Source organism: Rhinoderma darwinii, chromosome 9 (assembly GCF_050947455.1).
Source record: "Rhinoderma darwinii isolate aRhiDar2 chromosome 9, aRhiDar2.hap1, whole genome shotgun sequence".
In the NCBI taxonomy this organism is placed as follows: Eukaryota; Metazoa; Chordata; class Amphibia; order Anura; family Rhinodermatidae; genus Rhinoderma; species Rhinoderma darwinii.
The window spans coordinates 51,711,992-51,739,620 of NC_134695.1; the positions used below are offsets into that span (position 1 = coordinate 51,711,992).

At 45.5% G+C, this 27,629-nt stretch overlaps 1 protein-coding gene across 3 annotated transcripts; it reads right to left on the reverse strand.

Annotated features, from left to right (window-relative positions):
* Nucleotides 1–3,280: 3,280 nt before the first annotated feature.
* Nucleotides 3,281–27,610, reverse strand: TKFC (triokinase and FMN cyclase). 3 transcript variants are annotated; one of them, XM_075837679.1, is made up of 19 exons: nt 27,317–27,607; nt 20,239–20,402; nt 19,354–19,392; nt 19,097–19,286; nt 17,289–17,399; nt 16,960–17,141; nt 13,950–14,028; nt 12,392–12,481; nt 12,231–12,265; nt 11,904–11,988; nt 9,148–9,237; nt 8,944–9,060; nt 8,743–8,859; nt 7,302–7,439; nt 7,119–7,225; nt 5,267–5,370; nt 4,109–4,142; nt 3,943–4,032; nt 3,281–3,865 (listed from the first exon to the last, which is right to left on the reverse strand). In XM_075837679.1, the coding sequence occupies exons 3-19, from the start codon at nt 19,357–19,359 to the stop codon at nt 3,707–3,709; spliced, it is 1,734 nt and encodes a 577-aa protein (XP_075693794.1). In that variant the 5' UTR covers nt 19,360–19,392; nt 20,239–20,402; nt 27,317–27,607; the 3' UTR covers nt 3,281–3,706. The 3 variants fall into 3 exon arrangements, with proteins under 3 accessions (XP_075693794.1, XP_075693795.1, XP_075693797.1); XM_075837680.1 differs by lacking the exon at nt 20,239–20,402; XM_075837682.1 differs by lacking the exon at nt 4,109–4,142 and having other exon boundaries at nt 3,779–3,865; nt 27,317–27,610.
* Between the last annotated feature and the right edge of the window lie 19 nt (nt 27,611–27,629).

The window sequence follows — 27,629 nt, forward strand, 5'->3', positions numbered from 1 at the left end:
ACTGGCACGTATAAATACACCCTATAGGCCGAATTCGCACGAGCGTGGTCAGTCCGTGATATACTAGTATCATAGTTATGTACGACGCTAGGAGTCCCTGCTTCTCCATGGAACTACTGTCCTATACTGAAAACATGATTACAGTACAGGACAGTTGTCCTGCAGCGCGGCAGGGACTCCTACCATCGTACATAACTATGATGCTAGGAGCCCGGCTCCCTGCACTGAGTTCGGTCCGGGAAATGCGGCCGACTTATGGACCGTATATATCACGGACTGAACACGATCGTGTGAATCCGGCGTTAACCTGGGTGGAAGAGGTGGCAAACAGTATGACATCTGCATCTATCTTATGTCACTTAAAGCAAATGGCGATGCTCAAAACTTCTACCAAAGGTAAATAAGTATTGGGGTTGTCAGCCGTGCAGTCCTCATCATCATCTCAACAGTTGGGGGTGGTAATAGCCGAGCCATTCTTAGCCTGGGTTCCCCTGTAGCGTAAACAGAGTTCTGTGCAGAAAATCTGCAGCGTAATAGAGTAGCAGCAAAGTGGATACGATTTGGACAAATGTCATCCACACGTTGCGAGAAAAATCAGCAGAGAAAACGCTCATAAATTGACCTGCGGTGCTATTTTTAATCTGCAGCGTCAATTTAAGCTGCGGAATCTTTTCACTTTTCTGTTGCGGTTTTTGCCCCATAGAATTCAATGGGGAGTTAAAATCCACAACAAATAGCAAATGTTGCGATTTTTTCCGCGGAAAAGCTGCGACTGCCCAAAAATCACAAATCTGGAAAAAACTGTAAATTTAATAAAAGTCTATACTTATATCCCACAACATAGCGATGGCTTCTCATTTACCCGACTGTTCTTTGTTCAGCCCGGCCTCCTGGGATAACGCTTCAATTGTTGCAGCCAATCATAGGTTGCAGCAGTCACATGGGCTGCAGCGTCATCACAAGAGGCCGGGCTGAACGGAGACAGAGGGACGCGTCGCTATTAAAACTTCAGTGAAGGTAAGTATTGGCTTTTTTTTTCTGCTGTTTTCCACAGCAACTCAAGCCAAAAATCTGCACCACTATTTGGTGCGGTTTTTCGGTTGGAATTCCCAGCAGATTCTAGGTTGGATACGCTGCGTACATTTTCGCCGCGTATTTGAGCTTGTAGGAACATACCCTTAGTCACCATTCTTCTCCTTATCCAGCAATCCCCCTTCTCGCCTTCTTTTCTTCCAACTTGAAGAAACATTACATCATTATCCACCTCCCCCTTAGCATACCCCGAGTGGACTTGTCAGCATCATAAAAGCCACACCCAAAAAAATAAAAAAATGACTGTGACTGGTGCATAGACCATTTGAGTTCTATTAATATTAATTTTATTTGTCACCAAATTCACCCATAGTTTAAGTAAACGTGCGTGATGACTCAATGTTTGGGTGAAGAATGTCAGGGCCCCCCATAGCAATCGCTTGGGGGACACGTGGTATCACAGCCCCACATAATTTTTATAATTCAAGGTTTTTGGTTTTCTGGTTGGTTTCTTCCTCCCCACCTCTTTTATTATTACAGTTGGTACTTACCTGCATGGGTCAGGTTCAGGTCAGCTGTACAGGAATGTACGAGCAGGTTCTGGAATTTTCCACCTTGCGCTCGTGAAGCCCGCGCTTTTTACTGATTGGATAATGAGCAGCAATGGCGGGAAGATTTCCTGTTTAAATTCCGGTGTTCGGCAGTGTTCCGGGCAGTTTGAAGAGGATTTAAGACAAGCCCCGCCCAGCCCTCCCCTTTTTTAAAAGGGTTTCCCTGTCGCGATGTTTACTAGTGGGGTTTAGTCTCTCAGCTAATGCTGAGGGGACTTGGTTCAATAATTTTATGATGATTGATTAATGAATTTTCAATAATTTTATGGTTATGTTGTATTGAATTATTTATTCTTGGGTAACCCTTAATAAACATCACGGCCTATATTTTCCAATTATAAAGTTGTGGTTGTCATTTATTTGTATGTTTATTCGTTGGGGTTTGTGTTACCATGGGTGTCTCCGGGGAAATGCTGACATCTCAGTGAGTGCCTCCTGAGAAAACCAGGTGGTGGTTCACCCATGCCAAGCCTTGGTCATTGGACTATGGAGCAGTGCAAACAAACATTTTACCCAGAAGGATTAATAATCCATCACCACCTCTCATTCTGGAAGAATATAAGAGCAGAACGCTGCCTGCCTGAATACATAGTGCAGCCTATACAGTTTGGGGTATGGAGCTTTCTTCGTGGTTTGGGTTAAGCACTCGTGAACAAGAACTGTGGTGATGTCTCCTGTCATGAACTTTACCTCAGGATAAAAGTGTGTCTCTCTTATTCTAATTTATACTCAGGCCATGCACCATTAGTGTACAGTAACATGCCAACCTCCCCTGCCACCGTCGGGTGGCAAAGGATTTTCTGTTGGGTCTTGTGTGTGCAACCATCTTCACCTATAGCAGCTCACAGTCTGTCTCAAGAAGATGATGTACGGCTCCAGCAAGTTTACAATCCCATCAAACATCTTTCGAATGAACTCTGACAGTGGGCCTGTTATTACCCCAACCGATCGCTAATATGAAGCGGCAGAAGCGCTCGGGTGAGCACTGTACTGCTTCATTTCTAATTGGCTTTCATCAGAGCAGTGTACGGGCGCAATAGAAAGCCTATGAGTCCGAACACCGCTCACCTCAGAAAGCCAATCAGAAACCAAGCAGCACAGTGCTCACCCTTAGGCTGGGTTCACACGAGCATGTTCGGTCTGTAAAGGACGGAACGTATTTCGGCCGCAAGTCCCGGACCGAACACAGTGCAGGGAGCCGGGCTCCTAGCATCATAGTTATGTACGACGCTAGGAGTCCCTGCCTCTCAGTGGAACTACTGTAAACATGATTACAGTACGGGACAGTTGTCCCGCAGGGACTCCTAGCGTCGTACATAACTATGATGCTCGGAGCCCGGCTCCCAGCACTGTGTTCGGTCCGGGACTTGCGGCCGAAATACGTTCCGTCCATTACGGACCGGACATGCGCGTGTGAATCCAGCCTTACACTTCTACCACTTAGTTTTATCGATTGGTGGGGGTCTCAGTGCTCGGATTTCCACCAATCAAAACTTCTGACATGTCACAAGTTTAAGTTTTTTAAAAGTTTAGTTACCCTTTAAAGTGTACTGAAGCAAGATTTCTAGGTACCTCATATAGGATGACATTGAAACTCGATTAATTTCACCAAGACTCATAAAGAAATACTTCTGTCACAAGTCTTAGATTGTTTATTTCAGGAATGTAACAGAAGAATGTTTTACTTGAATGAAAAGAGATTTGCAGCATAAATTCAATGGTTATTTTGTACAAAGATGCAATGTTGGTTGTACTAAGGCTAGTCCGGATACTGGTAGCCACTTAGGTTAGCAAATCATTTATGTTAGAATAGGCCAGAAACGTCTAGACTATGATTCCTGCATTCCAAAATGTGTACATCAGCGTCAGGGCTGACCTGCCCAAGCGTGTTTAAATTGTGACAAAGTGAGAATAGATACCAGCAGGATGGAAAGAAGGAAAATGCTCCTCCTGCTAGGATGCATTCCCACTTTGAGTAAAAAGTAAATTAAAAAAATACAGAATTGAATGCGAAAGAAAGCCGCTAGGACCATGACATTAACACCACTATTTCTGAGTGCACTCTAAGAACTGTCATTCAAACCATCCCATATCGCTTGTAAGATAGCGGCAGCAGCTTTGGCTCCTGGGTCAGGACGACAGAGCGTGGAGGACCCTATATAACTGGCCCGGCCAGCTCCGGCTGTCATGTGTTTTGTCTCCTCCGCAGCATCAGAAGCACTCTGCATAAAAAGACAGAATCAGATCACCAGACATCATACTCCGACTTCCCAGACTGATGCACTTGATGAAATCTCACCTTTACAGCACGACCAAGAATCTCCATCGCATTCGAATTTGGGGTGTGTAGAGACTGCAGGACAATATTAGCAGCAAACAGGGAGTCCAGCTAGAGAAGAATGTCAGATATGTAGAAGATGATGACTCGAGGGACGGAGATCAATCATGAGCTGAATGTTACTCACCATTGTCCTGTCACCAGGCTCTGCCCCTCCATATCTAAAGAGGCAAAATAAGCAGCGATTTACATATACCCAAACTAGATACCTGTGGTAGCATGTGGCATGCTCGGTGATTCCCAATCTTATTACCATGAAGGAACCCATGAAAAATGCTTCCACTCCCAGGGAACCCCTATTTACATTCATAACTCCAAGAAGCTTTGTGTTGGGGCTGGTAATGCAGTTTTTTTTTAAGACTTTTTAGTGGCGTTTTGCATTTAGTCTTATTTTGTACATGCTTTTTTTCCTGGCATTTTTTTAAGTCCTATAGAAAAGCCTATGAGAAAAACAACTGAAAAAACGCCATACCCAGAGCAAGCCACGTTTGGAAAAAAAGGTCACTGATCTCAAAATTGCTTCAAATGCCACAAACCAAAACATAGTTGTGTGTAGTGCATTTTATATTTTACTATAGACTTTAATGTAACATCCGGCTGCACTAAAAACTGCATGAAAAAACGCTGCAAAAAACACCATGAAAAACGCAGCAAAACACTGTGTGAATCCAGCCATAACTTTATATTGTTGCCTGCCCCCATGCCAAGTATTTTATGACACACTAAGATCAGTTTGTCATTGCAGTTGTAAAATTGACAGGGCTTACTACTGTCTCTTGGGGGAACCCCTTAGCAGGTTCCAAGGAGCCCCAGGATTACAGAGAACCCTGGTGTAAGGTGATGTTGATCTACATTGCTTTTAATCTTTTTTTTTTTTGTAGTATTTTCTATTTACTGCTTTTTGATGACCTTCAAACTACTTCCCAAGAGAAAAATTGTAATGAACTAGTATGGCAGAAATATGCGCTGTGATAACCTGAGGTTTATTTAGATACCGTAATTCATATATTCACTTTGAACCGATGTAACACAAGGTAGCACAGAATGCATTAGCAGAATACAGTCAGAATTACAATAGTCTGCAGTCTAGAATACATTCAAATGACAGTCTGAAGTTGGATTCTTAGGAAAAACCTGGAGAATTTAAATTCCTCTGGCACCCGGGCATGTTATTACTGGATCAATTCCACAACTAAAGGAAGCGGCTCCATGTAACATTATATTAGGCTAATTTATTTATTAAAGAAAGAGAAAAATCCTTGTAATCTATTGTACTTTTCTATACCTCTTCATAGCTCCGATCCCAGCCTCCATCGCTGCTGCCCATGCCTGGGGTCCAGATTGGTTTTGCAAGGGTTGAGCGGCAGCCATTAGGAAGAGACTATACAGCTAATGGGAACAATGAGAGTCATTAACATACATAGGTTAACTAACTAATAACTCATAAAAAGAAACACAACGGCCCACATTTCTTAATAATAGCAGATTTTGAACCAATGAAATTGGAGATGGTAGTTGGCGAGAATTATGCCTAATTTATTCAAACGAACACTCCTAATAAATCGGTTACTTGGATTTGTCTCTTTACGCCTTCTATAAATGTATATTTGCACAGTTAATTTGCTCCTTTTCTAACTCCTTCGATAAATGAGTGTCAAATACAATTACAGCTTCACCATGCCCACTTTTCTCGCCTGTTCTCTTTGTCGAAGACTAATGTTGCAAATTTTTGTGCACATTTGGTGAAATTTTACAACTTTTTAACCTGTGCAATTTCTGCTTAAAGGCTATGTACACATTTGAGTTTTTTTTTAAATAAATAGATCAGTCAGTGTGATTAGTGTAACTTCTTAATTCATTTTTAATTAAATATTAGTTTTACTTTTCCAGATTCAGCTGTTCTGTATTCTCTATACATAACAGCTGTATCGTTCACTATTCACAGAATCCGTCAGTCCCGCGGACCTTGCGTATCTCTGACACGCAGGATTCACCTGTAATCGATCACATCTAAGTTCATAGGGGCACTGTTATAGGCTGGCTCTGTTATGGGGGTGCTGTTGCAAGCTGGCTTTGTTATGGGGTACTGTTGTAGGCTGACTGTTAGGGGGCACTGTTATAGGCTGGCTCTGTTATGAAGGCACCTGTTGCCAGCTGGCTCTGTTAGTTATAGTGGCATTACTGAAAGCGCTCTATTATGGGGACACTGTTGTAGGCTGGCTGTATAAATGGTAACTATATCTGGCTCTGTAATGAGGCAATCTAATTGGTTCTGTTATGGGGATCTTTAAAGGAGCCCTTTTTTTGGAAGCCCTGTGGCACCTGAAAACATTTGCCAAGGTATAGACACCATGTGAAGGTAAGAAGGCACCAACCAATTTTTAAACATGAATAAAGCCAATGGCATCAAATTGAGCAATTTTGTAGAAAATAATAACTATTTATTGGGGTGCTTGGTTGAAATTTCTGTAGCGAGGGGACACTTGGGAGTAGAAAAATAGAGAAACACTGTGCTAGACTGTGGATTGTGGACCAAGCAGAGTCACTACTTTTATGCGTAGCTCTAGTTATGTAAAGAAAATAGTATAATGCGATATTCTTTCATTATGCCCAAATGATGAATTATTAGTATTCAGTACAGTACATTTGATAAATATTTCTATATTACCTATAGCTCAATGAATGATACTTTAAAGTGAATGTCCATCTATTAACACCATGTCATTTTTATGTCTGTGCTAATTTATTTTTTCTTATATCACTAGCGGTCAGGCTCAGGTTTTCTGATACAGAGCTCCAAATCCCCTATAGTTAAAATATATCATACTTGCTGCCTGCAGCCACCACTAGAGGGAGCTTTCCGTATACTGTTTGCACATTGTGCTCAATAATAACACAGTATTCAGTAAGCTCCCACCAGTTATGACTACTGGCAGCTAGAATGGTATTGAAGTCTAGATCTATGCAGGTAAATGGAGCTCCTATTGCTATGATGATATAATAATCACAGAATTTTGGAACTATTTGGATTAAAACAACAAATTGGATTTCTACTTTAAAATCACATTTCCTTTCCAAACTCACATATAATACATTTAACAAAACAGTCACATATTAATGTAATGATATTGCCTTACCGCGCCTGAGGTACCCCCCATCTTCTCCAGCAGTACGTGTGACAATGCTGCAAGGAACCGCGACGGGTGAGAGGGGAGCTGCTCACTGCTTATCCAGTCCTCGATGGCTGCAGAGATCCAAGACTTAGTAATAATGAATAGCGGGCATCGTAGATCATCACAGCGTTACGACACATGACTCACCATGGACTGCCCTTGCGTGTGTGCTGCCACAATCGCCGTCCCCAGCGGCCCGGTCAAGGTCATTTAACTCCTCCTCCAGGGATAGAAGAGCGCTGCACACATATCCGAGCACGCGGCCGTAGACCTGCACACTCATGGCTAACACAAGGATGTACATGAGTCTATACTATAACACACTTTATAATTTGAGCAATAATAATGTATCTGATGGATGTTGAAATACAAATGGATTTATGTCACTTATGGTGTGGTTGTAGCGTCCTATAAATAAACTGATGCAAATGGTTTGAATGATGACTGATATTCAATATTTTTTTAGCCACGGCTATATTTTCCTTTTGTAAATTCTTAGAAAATAACAAATAATTTTATTTCTGTTCTGATAAGGAATGCAAAGCTCAGGATATTCCCACTGCATTTCTCTTTTCTCCTAGGCGGACTGTGGTGACATATCAACAGCCACGTTATACCCACAGAAAAGAGCGGGTGGCCTGCTATCCTGCCAGCTAACACTGGAGAAGTCTTTACAGTTTTGGATGCTGCCTGCTGGTGTGCCAGTTAAGTCTCAAGTGAAATGTCCTTGCCCAAACCCACTTCTATCTGGCAGATATGTGGGCACAACTCCATAGCTTTATTTAGCAGCACACAATGGGCGCTACTATATGAGCGCTATTACTATATGGGGTTCTTGGATATAAATGTCGGGTCTGAAGAAAAGAGCAGATGAATGAAATGTAGTCTTACATGGCTCCAATGCAAATAAATCGGTGGCCATGTAATTACAGCAGCTCTCAGCTCTGTCTAATAGAGGGAGTCCTGAGCAGGGGACCCCCACTATGACATATATATGTCCTAATAGGGGTTATGGACAGGGGTTGTATAGTTGAGACATCTTTAACAATGCACTATATAGGCACTACTCCTACATTGTGGAGATGTAAGTAACATTATTGGGCAAGGATAATCAGATACAGTATGTTTCTCTAGAGCCACATGTGGCTGGCAACCCCCTGCTGTGTGGCTCGCCATAGGAACCCTGAGTTATAACATATGCCCTTGCTACAATATGGCATATACCATCCACATTAACAATATTACAGACGTATCCTATGTCCAGAAAAGTGCCACCTTGAGTGGTGGAATGTGTTACGAAATATTTACGTGCAAATTGAAATTTCATCATTTTGTGTTTCTCTACGTTTAATACGTTAAATTTTTTTAAATGTGGTTCCCAGTCATCCCTCAAAATTGAATGTGGCTCACAAGTGATCAGGTTGGGGACCGCTGCTCTAGAGCAATACGTTATATATCTCATGTATGTATATATCTGTGGTTTGTTCGTTCTGTCCACATGTTGCTCAGAGATAACATAGTACAGATGACTGCAATGTAATAGTAATGAACAGAGAATACATTATTTGTACATGTTCACTGCACACACCATCAGGATGAGGCTCCTTCGGCTGCGGGCTATCAAGAGCGCATGGAAAAGTGCGTGTCCGACCCGTTACAGGAACACATGGTACTCGAGGCCAGGCCGGAGCTGACGTGTCCTTGTCTGTGACAACACAAACATTTAACAGCTATAATAAAATGACAGCAAATGACGTAGTCAGACGTATCAGAGTAGAGATCTCATTACCAAAGAGATGCAGAATTTCTGATGATGTCTTCATAAGGGTGAGGGAGACCCCACTCATCTCAAGAGCTGTCATGAAGGCTCCAGTCATTGCACGCTCTATGCGTAGCCCACGGCCCTCTGTAAGACACGAGGTTAAGTGATAGTGTGAGGTTAAAAGACGTACTTGAAGGATGCGCCGAAAGCGTCATGTATTTGTTTACTAACCTAGAAAACGCACAGCCGAGCTGGCTACTATCTGAAGCTCCAGAAAGGATAAACCTCCCAGATTATTCACAATTAGTATAATGGAGTCGCCTGAAGAAACAGTAAAATTGTGAGAAAAGAAATTCAGGGAGACAACTAAAACCGGAAATATTCAGCGGAGAAAACTGCGCTTAGATGAACTCCTATAATGTATCAAAACAGCTACATCAGATAGTTTACTACATCAGATAATTGTACAGACTACAGTTCCCACAACAGATGAATCACTGAGATTTCAGCTCTGGAGCCAATAGAATGGTAAATGCAGCACTGGACTATAGTACACTCTGTAACTGAGGATTAATACAAGATATTTACTAAATGAATTCTATATGTAACCTGTGATAGTGTCTGAAGGTGGACATACGAATTAGGCTAGAGCTACATGGCGACTTGACATAAGATCCTAATGGTGTGCTGCTGATAGTGAATGTGGTCTTGCTTTGGATTTCTGCTGACTGTTGTGTCGCGGTAGTGGTAACTTGCGGTTCGCAATGTGAACACATTCACTATCTAGCTGGAATGTAGCACGGCCACAAGTTGCCGTGTAGCCCGAGCCTTAAACCTGGTCTGTCTTTCTCTACCTCTCACTGCTGCATTAAAGGGGTTTTCCCACAATTATTATTTATCACCTATCTAAAGAATAGCTGATGAATGTAGGACAACTGGGAACCCCACCACTAGGACCCCCAGGATTTCTAGTTCCTATCCCGTTTCTCCTCACTACATGATCGCAGTGAGGATGATATTCAATGGAGCAGCGTTTGGCTGTTTCCAAGACTCCCATAGACTTTGCGGCCGACATTCCATTCAAAATCCTCCTCACTGCGATAGTGAAGTGAGGAGGAACGGTGGTCGGAACCCCTGTTCTGAAGAGCGGAGGGAGGTCCAGTGGTGGGGCCCACAGCGATCACATATTTATTACCTATCCTGTGGATAGGTGATATATGTTAATTGTGGGAAAACCCCTTTAACCAAATTGCGGAAAAATGAATGTAGATGTAGAACCTCTCCTCATTATAAATCATTGTATTAAAACAATTACTGCATTCGCTCATAGTTTAATAGCTCATTGAAGTGGTTTTACAGAAATTTAGATTGATAGTCTACAATGGGAGGCCATCAATGTGTGATTGGGAGGAGTCCGACCCCCCCCCCCCCGGGCCTTACCAGCAGAATGAAAAAGCTACAGCAAATGCTGCGGCCCCTTCTCTATTGTACCAGACACAGCCATACAGAAGCATCACTGTTCCTGGTACAACAGTAGTGGAGCCGCAGGACCGCAGCAAGCACTACAGCCCGTTTGTTAAGCTGACCGTAAGGATAGGCCATCAACGTCAATTTCTGGAAAATCCCTTTAACCCCTTAGTGACCACCAATACGCCTTTTTACGTCGGTCACTAATGGGCTTTAGGCTAGGCTGACGCCTTTTCACGTCAGCCTAGTCCAAGTCCTGCACGGGTCTCCCGTGCAGGCAGGAGCCGGGGCTCTGCTGTCTGATGACAGCTGAGCTCCTGCTCCAACGCCCGCGATCGAAGTTTACTTCGATCGCGGCCGTTTAACCCGTTAAATGCCGCCGTCAATAGCGACCGCGGCATTTAACTTTGTTTACAGAGGGAGTGAGCTCCCTCTGTCACCCATCGGCGGCCCGCGAATGCAATCGCGGGTCTCCGATGGGGTGTCATGGCAGCCGGGGGCCTGATAAAAGCCCCCAGGTCTGCCCTGGACATATGCCTGTTAGGACGCGCCGGAGGCACGTCCTAACAGATTGCCTGTCAGATTTACACTGACAGGCAATAATGCTCTGGTATACGAAGTATACCAAAGCATTATAGCAGCGATCGGAAGATCGCACAGTAAAGTCCCCTAGTGGGACTAATAAAATAAGTCATCAAAGTGAAATAAAGATTATTAATAAAAAGTACAGTAAAAAAATAAATAGAACCATTTTTTTCCATAGTAAAAGTGTAAAAAAAATAAAAAAATAAAAAAAGTACACATATGTGGTATCGCCGCGACCGTAATGACTCCATTAATAAAGTTAATATGTAATTTAAACCGCAAAGTGAACACCGTAAAAAAAAAACGCAAAAAACCATGGCGAAATTGCAATTTTTTTCCATTGCCCCCCAAAAAAGTCATAATAAAAAAGAATCAATAAGTCCCATGTACCCCAAAACAGTACCATTTAAAACTACGTCTTGTCCCGCAGAAAACAAGCCCAAAAAATCACTACATTGATGGAAAAAAAATTACAGCTCTTGGAAAGCGACAATGCAAAAACAAATAATTTTAGTTCAAAAGTGTTTTTATTGTGCATAAAAAAACCTCTACATATGTGGTATCGCCGTAATCGTACCGACCCATAGAATTAAGGTAACATGTTATTTACGTCGCATAGTGAACGGCGACAATTTAAAAACGCATAGAACAATGGCGGAATTTCAGTTTTTTTTTTATAATCCCCCCAAAAAGGTTCATAAAAGTTAATATAAAAATTATATGTACCCAAAAATGGTGCCATTAAAAAGCACAACTAATCCCGCAAAAAACAAGTTCTCATACAGCTATGTAGACGAAAAAATAAAAAAGTTATAGCTCTTTGAATGCGACTATAGAAAAACGAATAAAATAGCTTGGTCATTAGGGCCTAAAATGGGCTGGTCACTAAGGGGTTAAATATAGGCAAGGTCCGCAGATACATTGGTTGTGCTCACCTGATTGTACGTCCACTCTTGACTTGCTAGCTGGATCAGTCATGTGGTCAATCATGATCTTTACAACCTCATCACAAGACATCATCTGTGGTGGTAAAATGTCAAATTGATGAGTGACATTCTCCCTAAAAACGTCCAAAAATTCCAGACTCATGTAATATTACGGATTCTGTACTACACACAATAAAGAGTGTACGAAGAAGATTAAAGGTAGCGCAAAATTAAACACAGTAGCGGAGCAAGGTAATACCACAGGGCTCAGACAGCACAGTGGTCCGGACAAAACATGGCCATCTTTAGACTTAGAATGGTAGAATTTGTACAGACCTTGTATCTTTGTACCCCGGCTTCTCCATGTATACCTGAGCAAACACAAGCCGTTAGACTGGTTAAACAGCACAGGGTTAAAAAGTAATTGCTAAAAATCCGCTACACACTGTACATCTAGAAACGTACAGCACTGGATTCAGCGTTATCAGTCTTCTTACCAAGTCCCAGTTCTAACTCATCAGAGCCAAGTTTAAAGGTTGGTCCGGAGCCTGGCACACTGCACGACGAGAGGCTGACCCCCAGTGTACCTACAGAAGATACGAGATGAGCCTGTAACTCAGAAACATGTACATTATGTGCCCATACATTATGCAGGAGAAGATGGCCACAGGGCCACAGGGCCCCAGGGCTGGCTAAATTATTACTTAGATTTTGTTTTTACCAATGTGATTTGGGCAGGGATGTAACTATAGAGGTTGCACCTAGGCCATGGAGCCTTCATATAAGAAGATCAGTGCTATAAATCATGTGTGATAGTGGGGAGGCTTAGTTATAGATTTTTCATTGAGGCCCATGAGCTTAAAATTGCACTTCTAAGTGTGCAAAATAGCTCTCCCCCAGAGGAAAGAAAACTGTCTCTAGTACCACCTATGATGACTACCCTGTAAGTCAATATCCGACCCTTCATAGAGACTTGAAACATGATGGGTTAATAGCCAAACCCGAGACACCCATCTCTAGACTGCACTGTGTAGGAGTTGTAGAATCAGTACTTTCCAAGACATCGCTCTTAAGACTCTCTACCAGCTGGATCTCTGCAAGAAGAATCAGTATCTTCCAAGAGCTGCACTAAAGGCATCTCATTCAGCCAACCAGAAGACTACTCTGTACTGATGAGGACCAACAACTCTTTAACAGTATGGTCTACAGATGGAAGTTTCTGGTTCGGCTAGTAAAGGGGTTGTCCAGGTTCAAGGCTGTTTTTAATACGGATGACCAATCCTCGGGATAGGTTATCAGTATATGATCAGTGGGGGTCCGACACCCAGACCGATCAGCTATTTCCGGCTGCCTCTAGGCATCGGAAGCTCTGCAGAGGTCGGTGCCGGAGCTGTGCTGCAGTACTGAAGCTCTGCTCCTAATTCAAATGAATAAGATCAGACCTGCAATAACCAGAACGACCACTATACAGTCTATGGAGCCATCTGCTTCAGGCACCGACCACTGCATAACTTCCGGAACCCAGAGGCAGGCGGAACAGTTGATCGGTGCAGGGTCCGGTTGTCGGACCCCCACTCATAATATGCTGATGACCTATCCTATGGATAGGTCATCAGTATAAAAAAAACAGCCCTGTACCTGGACAACCACTTTAACCTGTCGTGTTTCAAGGCTCTGTAAAGGGTCGTAAATTGACTTACAAGGTGGTCACCTATAGGTGGCACTTAAGAGACAGTTTTCTTCCTTCTAGAGAGCTTTTTTTGCATCATTTTCCCCCCCAGGGAGCATTGTCCTTAAGACCCTACCAGTTGTATCTCTGCAAGGAAAATCAGCTCCTTCCAATAACCTCTAGGTGTGCGAGCGAACAGTGGTTGGAAAGGTGGAAGTGACAAACGTCTCCCTGTCAAAGGTTTACGATCACTAAACCACCTAGTGGTAAACAGATGTAGCTGCATGTTTAATAGGCTAGGGTGGTGTGATGCTGGTGACGAAACTGACAAATTCTCAACTGCTCAATCTTTTCAATTGAGGAAAATAATGGAACTTTTTTCATACCAATTCTTGCAGCAGCCGTTTTCACAAATGAAGAAATTTCTTGCAAAGTATTTCCTTCTTCTGCCAGCGCTCCAGCCATCTACAGTAAAATAAAAAAACCAATGGAAATATATCAAATTAAAATTGCTGACATAATTAAGAGGACGGCGGATAATGAATAAAAGTATCTAATAATGTATCCTAATAATCTCCCCATCGGGGTTTATTTCCTTCCTCTGGAGCAGCATTGTAAGATTGGAGGATGAACTTGATGGACTTATGTCTTTTTTTATCCTTACTGTGTTACTATGTTTACATTATACACCTTTTAATGGGGTTCACTTTCTTTCCTCTCCTGGACCCTATTTAAACCCTCAGAACCCCCCCAGGGTCCCTCTTTGGTGGACTCGGCACGACCACATGGTCATGCCCCGTAATTCATACTATAGTGATGCCGCAAAGCAGTTGAGCTTGAAGACTTCCCAGACAAAAACAGTCGATCACCAGTGGTTCCAGAGCCCGGGGTCTGGCCAATCAGCTCAATATTGGGGCAGCTGCCTCATGAAAGAAGATGAACAATCCCTTTAAAATTTATACAACAGAATCGAGACTAAACTAAACATATTTACAGCAGAAGGAATTGTGAAGAAGGAATTTCCGCATTACTTGGGAACACTATTTATCCATTCTAAACAATGCTGAATCTATACTAAATAATCCTATGAGCGCTCGTGGTAATAATAGATTTTGGAAATGCTGTGAATGAATAGATTCCACTGTTACAAATATGAATACCATTTGTGTATTTTGTCATCCTTTCGCTAAATACACATTATGATCAAACACTAAATGGCCAAAAGTATTGGGACACACATCTAAATCATGGAACTCAGGCGTTTCGTTCAGTCCCATTGCCACAGGTGTATAAAATCCAGCACTTCGCCAGGCAGTCACCTTTACCAACATTTGTGAAAGAATGGGTCATTAAGAGATCACCGAATTCCAGCGTGGTCCTGTAATAGGACGCCATCATTGAAACAAGTCAGGTTGTGAAGTTTCTTCCCTCCTAGATATTCCACCATCCACTGTGAGTGGTATTATTGCAAAGTGGAAGCTTTTTGGAACCGCAGCAGATCAGCCACAAAGTGGAGACCATGTAAAGTTACAGAGCGGGGTCACCAAGTCCTGAGACGTATAGTGAATAAAAGTCGCCTACGCTCCGCTGAGTCAATAACTGCAGAGCTCCAAACCTCATCTGGTGAAAACTGTGCCCGGGAGCTTCCTGGCATGGGTTTTTATGGCCGAGCAGCTGCATGCCAGCCTTACATCACCAAACACAATGCCACGCGTTGGATGGAGAGGTGTAAAGCCGCCGCCACTGGACTCTGTAGTAGAAACCTGTTCTGTGGATAGATGACTCACGCTTCTCTATCTGGCAGTCTGGTGGACGAGTCTGGGTTTAGCGAGAACGTTACCTGCCTGACTGCATTGTGCCAACTGTAAAGTTTGGTGGAGGAGGGATAATGCTATGGGGTTGTTTTTCAGGGCTCGGCCTAGTCCCCTTATTTCCAGTGAAGGGAAATCTTAATGCTTCAGCACACCAAGACATTTTGGACAATTGTTTGCTTATAACTTTATGGGAACAGTTTGAGGTTCGACCCTTTTCTGTTCCAGCATGACTGTGTCCAGTGCACAAAGCAAGGTCCATAAATATTTGGTGGGGTGAGTTTGATGTGGAAGAACTTGACTGGCCGCACAGAGCCCTGACCTCAACCCCATCCAACGCCTTTGGGATGAACTTGAACGGAGAGTGTGAGCCGGGCCCCCTCCTCCAACATCAGTGTCAGACCTCACAAATGTTCTACTGGATGAATGGCCTAAATATTCCCACAGAGACACTACAAAATCCTGTACAAAACCTTCCCAGAAGAGTGGAAGCCGTTTTAGCTGGAAAGGGGGGATCAACTCTATATTAATGTCTACGGATTTAGAACGGGATGTCATAAAAGCTCCTGTAGGTGTAACGTTTAGGTGTCCCAATACTTTGTTCATATAGTGTAAGTATTTATTAGTAACGACGAAGGAAATGTTTAGTGCAGTCCTATACTTGCTGGCCATGGTCAAATGTGGGCAGATCCCACCAAAATTGGTTGGACCTGCTAACAAATATCTAGTGTATATGAGAAAGTTAACAATACCCTAAGTCTATTATATAAGGGATTGTCCCCCACACAAGTAGCCCCCCAGTTGTTGGCAGCTGCAGGTACTATTGCAGTGAGAGCAGACTTTTCCTACCATGAATTCCTGAAGCTCGGCACCAGACTATGACCCAAGATATTTGACTTCTGTATCTAGATCATATAAGGCGCACTTGGCACCGCAGCTTGCACAGTTGGACTGGACATTGCCCCAGCAGAATTCAATGTTATAAAATGAAGATGTATGCATGTTTCTCGTGTCAATGTCCTACAGCAGGGTGGTCAGAAGTATGTGTATTGAAAACATCCGTCCTACTGCAATCCCAATATAAGGATGTATAAATGTAACACTATAAGGCTACATGTACACGTTACGTATTTTGTTGCGGAAAATATGCACCAAAACCGCAGCAAAACGCAGGAAATTCGCAGGTAAAATATGCACCTAATCATGCGTTTTTCGGTGCGTTTTTTTTGTTTTGATGCATTTTTATGCTGTGGATTTTGGTGCCATTTTCCTGAGCACTAGGCATATACAATTCGCAAGCGGAAACGTAAGATACATTGACATGCTGCGGATTTGAAACTCCGGACCGCAGGTCAATTTACGTGCAGAATAATACCGCAGCGTGTACATGAGATTTACTGGAATCTCATTGACTATGCTGGTACTGTATTGCGCTGAGGTTTTGCTGCACGCAAATACGCGCAACAAAACCGCATGTAATACGCATCGTGTGCATTGACCCTAAATGTAATTCCGTAAGAAAACATAAAACATGGCACAACATTTTTCTTTCCCCCCTTAGGAGGTTGAGAAATGTGTACTTCACCTTATGAATCAGTATGATTCCACACAGCCCACGGCGTCCAGCCTTGCGAGGTGAGACGAACGCGCAATCATCAGCGATCACCGCCATTTCCACATCCACGCCATCCCTTCTCGCACGCTCAAGAGCTAAACCAAAATTCAGACGGTCGCCTGTGTAATTCTTCACCAGCAGCAGAACTCCAGCTGTGATATAAGAAAGGGAATAAACCCAAGTAAAAGTTACATTTTTGTTTGGAACGTGACTTTAGAGGTGTAGACGTGAAAATCTATTTCTTCTGTCTCAGCTAAATAGGAAAATACATAGAAAGAAGACACAGATGAGAACGGTACCTGCCCCCGCCTGTGCTACTGTCCTGATTGCTGCTACGATGCTTCCAACTGGAGGTGAAGTGAAGACAGGGCCAGCAATGACACCAGTGAGCATGCCCTGACCAACGTACCCTGAAATGAGAAAAGGAGTGTTATCCCCAATATCCCACTACCCTTAAAGTAACACTTTCAAATGTCTAGACAGCTGAGATAAGCGGATAGGTTTGGCTAGGTCCTCAGACTGGTGGTCACCTATGATTTTCTTTCCCAGAGTAACATGATAATGCTTTTCAGAGGCAAAGAATTTCATGTTTGACTCATTAAAGTGTAACTAAATTTTGAAAAAACTTTTGACATGTCAGAACTATTGATCGGTGGGGGTCCGAGCACTGAGACCCCTACCGATCGGTAAAATGAAGCGGCAGACGCGCTGTGCCACTTCCTTTCTGATTGGCTTGCCTTGGTGTGGTGTACGGGCTCAATAGACAGTCTATGGGTCCATATACTGCTCTGAGGAAAGCCAATCAAAAACGAAGCGGCACAGTGCTCATGGGAGCGCTTCTGCCGCTTCGCTTTAGCGATCGATGTCACTTCAACATGCCAAAGGTTTTTTTTAAAGTTTAGTTACTCTTTGACCCCTTAGAGACATCCAATGTACTAGTACGTTGTTGTCGTTAAGGACTTAACGCAACACAACGCACTGATACGTTGTGTTGCTAATGTGGGCTCAGAAGCTGAGCCCGCACCATCGCCAGCCGCGTATTCCAGCTGACACCCTGGGGGTAAGGCCAGGACCGGAGCTAGTCTCCGATCTGGCCGATTAACCCCTTAGATGCTGCGCTCAAAAGCGAGCAGATCGGAACCCCGCAATGAAATCACGGGGTTCCGATGGCTGTTCTGGCGGACCGGTGGCCTAATAATGGCCTCCTGTCTGCCAAGTACGGAAGACTGTGAGGTCCCGCTCGGAGGCAGGGGCCTAAAAGGCTTCCAGCAGCAAAAGAAAGATGGCGCAGTCTCAGGAGCTGAGCCTGCGACATCAGCCGCCAGTGTCAGCTGTATGTTACAGCTGACACCCTGCCATTAACCCCTTAGATGCCACGATGAGAAGCGATCGCGGCATCTTAGTGGTTTGTACACAATGTGATCATGCGGCTGCCGATCGTAACTATAGCAACCGGAGGCCTAACGATGGCCCCCTGTTCTGCCACATACGATAGATAGCCTATTAAGCCCTGTCCAGAGACGACACCTAATAGGCTTGCTGTCAGTTGCAAGTTGCTTAGAAAACGGCTGAAAATCAGGGGCTGTTTCCCTTGAAAACAGCTCCATATTTACAGCCGTTTTCTGTTAAGCGTGTGAACATAGCCTTAGAGTAAGGGTATGTTCACACGAGGTCGTCCGTTACGGCTGAAATTACGGGGATGTTTCAGCCTGAAAACATCCCCGTAATTTCAGCCGTACCGGCATGTGCAGGCGCTTGAACGCCGCGTCCATTACGGCCGTAATTAGCGCTGCTATTCATTGGAGTTAATGAATAACGGCTCCAATTACGGCCAAAGAAGTGACAGGTCACTTCTTTGACGCGGGCGTCTATTTACGCGCCGTCATTTGACAGCGGCGCGTAAATATACGCCTCGTGTGAACAGACAAACGTCTGTCCATTGCTTTCAATGGGCAGATGTTTGTCAGCGCTATTGAGGCGCTATTTTCAGACGTAATTCGGGGCAAAAACGCCCGAATTACGTACGTAAATAGGCCGTGTGAACATACCCTAAAAGAAGCAGAGAACAAGTTCTCATCATACATGGCGTGTTATTGGAGCCTGTTACCTGCATGTGCTGGTTCATGTCCTGAGCCCCCTCCAGATAACAGCGCTACACGTCCCTTAACATGGTCAAGATCTGCACGTAATACCACGCGGTGTCCCTGAAGAACACGCAGCCCCGGACAGCAAGATGTCAGGCCGTGAAGAACATCATCAACACAAGCAGGGACAGAATTCAGGAGCTTCTTACTGACCTAGGAAAGAACAGGACGTTATAGGTGGTAATAGGACAGGGATGGACAAATGTAGGAAAATACAAACCTCCATATTGTAGCCTTATGCAGACAGCAGTAATATATCCTGTGGAAGAAACACAAAGCTAATTATATGAGGGTGCACAGGATGAACAGTGACTGGAGAATATGAGTGCAGGATGAACAGTGACTGGAGAATATGAGTGCAGGATGAACAGTGATTGGAGAATATGAGTGCAGGATGCACAGTGACTGGAGAATATGAGTGCAGGATGAACAGTAACTGGAGAATATGAGTGCAGGATGAACAGTGACTGGAGAATATGAGTGCAGGATGCACAGTGACTGGAGAATATCAGTGTAGGATGAACAGTGACTGGAGAACATGAGTGAAGGATGAACAGTGACTGGAGAATATCAGTGCAGGATGAACAGTGACTGGAGAATATCAGTGCAGGATGAACAGTGACTGGAGAATATGAGTGCAGGATGAACAGTGACTGGAGAATATCAGTGCAGGATGAACTGACTGGAGAATATCAGTGCAGGATGAACAGTGACTGGAGAATATCAGTGCAGGATGCACAGTGACTGGAGAATATGAGTGCAGGATGCACAGTGACTGGAGAATATCAGTGCAGGGTGAACAGTGACTGGAGAATATCAGTGCAGGATGCACAGTGACTGGAGAATATCAGTGCAGGGTGAACAGTGACTGGAGAATATCAGTGCAGGATGCACAGTGACTGGAGAATATGAGTGCAGGATGCACAGTGACTGGAGAATATCAGTGCAGGATGCACAGTGACTGGAGATAGTCTGTACAGGATGCACAGTATCAGAAGAATATCAGCAAAATACATATAGTCACAGCAGAATTACAGGCAAGGATACTCAATGATTGACAAGACCAAAACAGACAACATGACAGCAATAAAAAAGAAAAACTTACGGAGGACTGATATTATGTGCTTACACCTGGCACAAGGGACATCTATAGAGCAAAGCTCAGAGAAGAACTTTACTCTTAGGTCAGAGTATAAAAGGAGGATCATGTGACTATGAAGATGCCAAGAGTTGTGCAAATCACATGGTGGATTCTGGGTAGTTTATAAACTGGAAAACAAACAGGGCATTTATTATAAGCAGGAAACATGTGTATTAGAAAGCCTGAGCATGGAATGCATCAAAAGAGGTATAAATGCACATGACAAAGACTTTTTTGTGGCATCAGAAGGTTGTAACTTATAGTGCATGCCATATTTGCGCAATAATTTGCGACTTTTTGCCATTTTACATTTCTCTTGCCCCTTTCAAAACGTGGTGAGAAAAATGTGGAGGAATTTAGCAGAGTGGAGTGGCCTACCGCAGAACCAACTGATTTACTATAATTTACACAAGAAATTGGTTGGAAGGCTTCATTCACACCTGCGCCAGGGCTCCGTTTTGGTGTTCAGTCAGAGCTTCCCGTCAAAACGGGACCCTGAATGAAACAAACGGAAACCATAGGTTTCCGTTTGCATCACCATTGATTTCAATGGTGACGGATCCGGTGCCAAGGTTTTCCATTTGTCTCAGTTGTGCAAGGGTTCCGTAGTTTTGACGGAATCGATACCATAGTCTACTACGTTGTTCAATGGTGATACCTACGGTTTCCGTTTGTTTCAGTCAGGGTTCCGTTCCGACGGGAAGCTCTGACGGAACGTCAGAACAGAACCCTGAACGAAGCCTAAATTATAGCTCATCCATTTGAGCCTATATACAGCAGGCGTAGAGGTTATTTTATGTGCCCAGACAAGCAAAAGTGCCCCAAATATTGGGCCTTTTATTAAATTTGGCGCATTTTACTCTAGTGCAGTTCAGTTTAGTACTGCTGTGTGAAACACCAGTCTTAATACATTCCCCCATTGTACAGTTTTGGGCACCTGTATGTAACAAGGAAAAAGCTAACAGCTTCTGGGCTTATCTATTCTGGGGAGAATAATTTAGTCTTGAATGTAGAAAATACATATAAGTAAATATACCGAAAAGTGTCCGTGACCCATAGAAATGAATGGGTCCGCAATTTCATCCGTAATTACAGATGAAAACTACGGTCGTGTGCATTGGGCCTTAGGGATCACTATTTCTCATGACCTGACGTGGTCTGCTATATTATACGCTCTATAAGCCCGGCAGCAAATTTACTTTATGCAAATCTTTATTGCAAAAGGTTTATCAGGCAAAAATTCAGTCTTTTAACTCACAAAATGTATTTTTGGTTTTGTATGGCGAAAATAAATGGACGGTGTTTGTTTTGTAGAGTAGCTAATCGGATCCATAATTGGTGGTAATGTTCCTGAGTTATCGGGTATTTTTGAGAAAAGAGGTTTAGGTATAGCGGACAGAATTTTAAAGGGCCAGTCGCACCCATCGAAAAATCTGTTTGAATTGTTACCATCGGGTGATTAGGGCTCGTACATTTAGGTCTGGGGAAGGATTGTATCTGACTGCAGTGCGAATTTGAAATACGTTTTAAACATATTTATGTGATTGTTGTATGATCTGTTTTATATGCGCTAACCCCACAGTGTTTTACATTTTTCAATGTGAGAATTATTATTTACAGAATTTATCAGAGGATCCCGGGTGTCCCAAGAAAACATTTTCCACACCATCATTCCACCTCCACCTGAACTGTTAACACCTGACAAGAAGGGATCATTGATTCATGCGACTTGTACCAAATTCGGAGCCTCCAATCAGCATGGTGCCACAGAAATCTGGATTCCCCTGACCAGGCAATGTTTTTCCACTGTTCTTCTCCAAGTTTTGCGCTCCTTTGCCCACTGGCTGGACACTTACCTTTCTGTTTCTCTTCGGCCCCGTGCACACGACTGTGCCTGTAATCACGGTCAGTGATTACGGGCAAGGCCGGCCACGGACAGTCGTCCCATATAGTATGGAGCATGGTCCGTAAAATAAAAATATAGGATATGTCCTATTTTTTGCAGATGCTTTCTACAGCCCGGACACCTTCCCGTAAATATACGGGACGGTGTCCGTGGGCCAAAGAAATGAATGGAACTGTATGTTGATCTGAAATTTATATGTTTAATTCTTTTCAATGGGGCACAGCATTATGGACTTTCCTGTTGTCACATAACCCGTTTTATAAGCCGTACACCTGTGTCAGTTGGTAATGATCGGGTCAGGTTTTCAGGATCTGGATGTAAGAATAATGAACATTAATAATGAAAAATGTTTCCAACTACTGGCAGCAATCAGAGATCTTGAAAATGGTGAGGAAATAAAGAGTAGATATAGCAGAAACCAAGGAAAACTTAGAAACATGTCAATAAAAGTGGTTTTACAGACAATAAAAATGATGGCCTATCCTCACGATAGGCCATCAATATCTGATCGGTCAGGGTCCGACTCCCGGGACCCCCGCCGATCAGCTGTTTTGAAGGGGGTACAGCGCTTGTACGAGCGCTGCTTCACCTTCATTTCACTCACTGTGAATTGTCGACACGCATTTAGCAGCGATTCATAGTATTTCAGCCTTCTCCTCCTATTCACTTCGATGGGAGAAGAAGGCTGAAGAATACGTGTTGACAATTCACAGTGAGCAAGTAGAAAAGAAGGAGCGCTGGGGCCCGTTCAAAACAGCTGATCGTCCCGGCAGCTATTGAGGACAGGCCATCAATTTTTATTGGCTGGAAAACCCCTTTAAATCTTCTGACTGATTTACAAGGGTGGCAAATAATTGTTGAGTCCAATTTGTCCAGTTTCGATGAGAGTTCTGATATTTTCTGCTATGGTGATGGTCAACGATATAGAAGATTATAGAGAATCGTTTATATGGTGGAAATATTTTATTCTTCTGTAAGGGTATACATCAGATGACATAAGTGGGACCCTTATAAATCTGTGTACAGTAAGCGCCCCCTATTGGTGGCTGTAAGCAGACAGAATTTTATCATCTAACTCTAGGGCTGTGTGAAGGAAAGAGAATTTGGAGTGCGCTCTGATCCCTAAAAACATGTATTATAAAATGAATAAGCAAATCATTTTGGAACAATGATGGTGACACTTACCACTTCACCACTCTGGACCACCGGGGTGGTGCCCATTAACCTCTTAACTGCCCAAGACAACTACAGATAATACTGCTACACTCTACTGGGGCTACTGTGTATGGGTGACACTAACCTGGTCCTTCCCATAAGGGGGCACTCTGCTAACTATGATGGTGTTATAAATGAGGGTACTCTGATGGCAGTGTCGTCAAGGGGCACACAACGTTATATATGTATGCTATACAGTGCATGTTCACTGTCTGGTGGAATTAGTTTGTGTCCAGTATTGCAGCATTATCTATGTACACTGTAACGTGATATTATTTATTCACTTTATTATGATGGCACTGACTGATCACGTGCGTGTAACCGCCACATACATATAGCCATACCAGTGGACTAAATCCTGCATGTCCGTTCTTGCATCACATTATCAATAGAAGTCATATGTATCAAGTGCAACTTTCAGCAGGGGCTACATTGGGTTGTATAGTCTGTCCTTACCATGCAGACCAGCTGGGCAGGACGCGAGCCACCAGATTAGATAGCCGGGCAGGACGAGAGCCGCCAGATTGGATAGCCGGGCAGGACGAGAGCCGCCAGATTGGATAGCCGGGCAGGACGAGAGCCGCCAGATTGTATAGCCGGGCAGGGCGAGAGCCGCCAGATTGGATAGCCGGGCAGGGCGGGAGCCGCCAGATTGGATAGCCGGGCAGGGCGAGAGCCGCCAGATTGGATAGCCGGGCAGGGCGAGAGCCGCCAGATTGGATAGCCGGGCAGGACGCGAGCCGCCAGATTGGATAGCCGGGCAGGACGAAAGCCGCCAGATTGGATAGCCGGGCAGGACGAGAGCCGCCAGATTGGATAGCCGGGCAGGACGAGAGCCTCCAGATTGTATAGCCGGGCAGGACGAGAGCCGCCAGATTGTATAGCCGGGCAGGACGAGAGCCGCCAGATTGTATAGCCGGGCAGGACGAGAGCCGCCAGATTGTATAGCCGGGCAGGACGAGAGCCGCCAGATTGGATAGCCGGGCAGGACGAGAGCCGCCAGATTGTATAGCCGGGCAGGACGAGAGCCGCCAGATTGGATAGCCGGGCAGGACGAGAGCCGCCAGATTGGATAGCCGGGCAGGACGAAAGCCGCCAGATTGGATAGCCGGGCAGGACGAGAGCCGCCAGATTGGATAGCCGGGCAGGACGAGAGCCGCCAGATTGGATAGCCGGGCAGGACGAGAGCCGCCAGATTGGATAGCCGGGCAGGACGAGAGCCTCCAGATTGGATAGCCGGGCAGGACGAGAGCCGCCAGATTGTATAGCCGGGCAGGACGAGAGCCGCCAGATTGTATAGCCGGGCAGGACGAGAGCCGCCAGATTGTATAGCCGGGCAGGACGAGAGCCTCCAGATTGTATAGCCGGGCAGGACGAGAGCCGCCAGATTGGATAGCCGGGCAGGACGAGAGCCGCCAGATTGTATAGCCGGGCAGGACGAGAGCCGCCAGATTGTATAGCCGGGCAGGACGAGAGCCGCCAGATTGTATAGCCGGGCAGGGCGAGAGCCGCCAGATTGTATAGCCGGGCAGGACGAGAGCCGCCAGATTGGATAGCCGGGCAGGACGCGAGCCGCCAGATTGGATAGCCGGGCAGGACGCGAGCCGCCAGATTGGATAGCCGGGCAGGACGCGAGCCGCCAGATTGGATAGCCGGGCAGGACGCGAGCCGCCAGATTGGATAGCCGGGCAGGACGAGAGCCGCCAGATTGGATAGCCGGGCAGGACCAGAGCCGCCAGATTGTATAGCCGGGCAGGACGAGAGCCGCCAGATTGGATAGCCGGGCAGGACGAGAGCCGCCGGATTGTATAGCCGGGCAGGACGAGAGCCTCCGGATTGTATAGCCGGGCAGGACGAGAGCCGTCAGATTGTATAGCCGGGCAGGACGAGAGCCGCCAGATTGTATAGCCGGGCAGGACGAGAGCCGCCAGATTGGATAGCCGGGCAGGACGAGAGCCGCCAGATTGGATAGCCGGGCAGGACGAGAGCCGCCAGATTGGATAGCCGGGCAGGACCAGAGCCGCCAGATTCGATAGCCGGGCAGGACCAGAGCCGCCAGATTCGATAGCCGGGCAGGACCAGAGCCGCCAGATTGTATAGCCGGGCAGGGCGAGAGCCGCCAGATTGTATAGCCGGGCAGGGCGAGAGCCGCCAGATTGTATAGCCGGGCAGGGCGAGAGCCGCCAGATTGTATAGCCGGGCAGGACGAGAGCCGCCAGATTGGATAGCCGGGCAGGACGCGAGCCGCCAGATTGGATAGCCGGGCAGGACGCGAGCCGCCAGATTGGATAGCCGGGCAGGACGAGAGCCGCCAGATTGGATAGCCGGGCAGGACCAGAGCCGCCAGATTGGATAGCCGAGCAGGACGAGAGCCGCCAGATTGTATAGCCGGGCAGGACGAGAGCCGCCAGATTGTATAGCCGGGCAGGACGAGAGCCGCCAGATTGTATAGCCGGGCAGGACGAGAGCCGCCAGATTGTATAGCCGGGCAGGGCGGGAGCCGCCAGATTGTATAGCCGGGCAGGGCGGGAGCCGCCAGATTGTATATCCGGGCAGGGCGAGAGCCGCCAGATTGTATAGCCGGGCAGGGCGAGAGCCGCCAGATTGGATAGCCGGGCAGGGCGAGAGCCGCCAGATTGGATAGCCGGGCAGGGCGAGAGCCACCAGATTGGATAGCCGGGCAGGGCGAGAGCCGCCAGATTGGATAGCCGGGCAGGGCGAGAGCCGCCAGATTGGATAGCCTGGCAGGACGAGAGCCGCCAGATTGTATAGCCGGGCAGGACGAGAGCCGCCAGATTGTATAGCCGGGCAGGACGAGAGCCGCCAGATTGTATAGCCTGGCAGGACGAGAGCCGCCAGATTGTATAGCCGGGCAGGACGAGAGCCGCCAGATTGGATAGCCGGGCAGGGCGAGAGCCGCCAGATTGGATAGCCTGGCAGGGCGAGAGCCGCCAGATTGGATAGCCGGGCAGGGCGAGAGCCGCCAGATTGGATAGCCGGGCAGGGAGAGAGCCGCCAGATTGGATAGCCGGGCAGGGCGAGAGCCGCCAGATTGGATAGCCGGGCAGGGCGAGAGCCGCCAGATTGGATAGCCGGGCAGGACGCGAGCCGCCGGATTGGATAGCCGGGCAGGGTCAGAGCTGCCAGATTGGATAGCCGGGCAGGGTCAGAGCTGCCAGATTGGATAGCCGGGCAGGGTCAGAGCTGCCAGTTGATATTGCCAGGTAGGGCGAAAGCTACCAAGTGACTGATCCACCAAAAAGACTTTGTATTGCTCGGCTGAATGGAGTATCGCCAGCTCATCGCTTCATATGAGAACACACATCCCCTGCACCACAAGTTTAACCTGAGACTGAACCATTAGAAAACACCACGTCCAGTCCTCACCAGTTATATCAGAAACTGCCAAGTATAGAGACTATTTATTAGTGAAACCGTCAAGATTATGTACCAAATATTGTAACCGTGAATATTGTGCCTGTGCTGGAGTAAAGTTCTGTTCAGCATCTTATACCTGTCTCGTCTGAAGTTCTCGCTGTGTGATTTCCTCTGCGGGGCAGTAATCATCCTATACCCCCTCCCACCTGTTACACTTATCCACCAAATTAGCAGAACGTAACGCTTACACTTTCTTAAACCTGCACATGTGAATACACCCTTAAGATTATTATTTTTTTGGAAAAGCAGTGACAATTAATGTCTATGGGTAGCCATATGAAGTGTCATCCAGCTTTCCCACAATTTAGAAAAGCTTCATAAAACAGAACAACTAAAAGAGATATACTGGTGATTTTTATTATTTAAATGGAAACTCTTTAAAAACTCATTGGCACTACACCTTAATTTAAAGGGGAACTCAGTGGCACTACACCACTAGAGCAGAGGTAACATAGCGTACATTGCATCTTCAGCACATAATACCTTGCCAGCTTATAACAGCTTCATCCAGGCCAGGTGTTTACATTCCTGTAACCCGAACAAGTGCAGCTACTCAGGAGGTCGCTCTGTCCCTCATACGTCTGCGCTCTATTATTCTGCAGCGGCGCTCTATCACTCATCCTTCCTAGATCTATGGTAGAACCTGGTAAACATAAGCCTTTCTCTATTATGGAATTACAACTGCCCCAGGCCTGTCACATCTTCAGACATGAATAAACCCGCTTCTCGGTGTACAGTTTGCTCTGTCTTTCCTCCTTGTGGAGTTGCTTTTCTTAGTCACTACGTTTTACGGAGA

Coding starts and splice junctions, on each gene's coding strand:
- TKFC (XM_075837680.1), bottom strand. Junction 8,860..8,943: donor AGAAATTCTGCATCTCTTTG/GTAATGAGATCT, acceptor GTGTTGTCACAG/ACAAGGACACGTCAGCTCCG. Junction 4,143..5,266: donor GGGATCGGAGCTATGAAGAG/GTATAGAAAAGT, acceptor TTGCCTCTTTAG/ATATGGAGGGGCAGAGCCTG.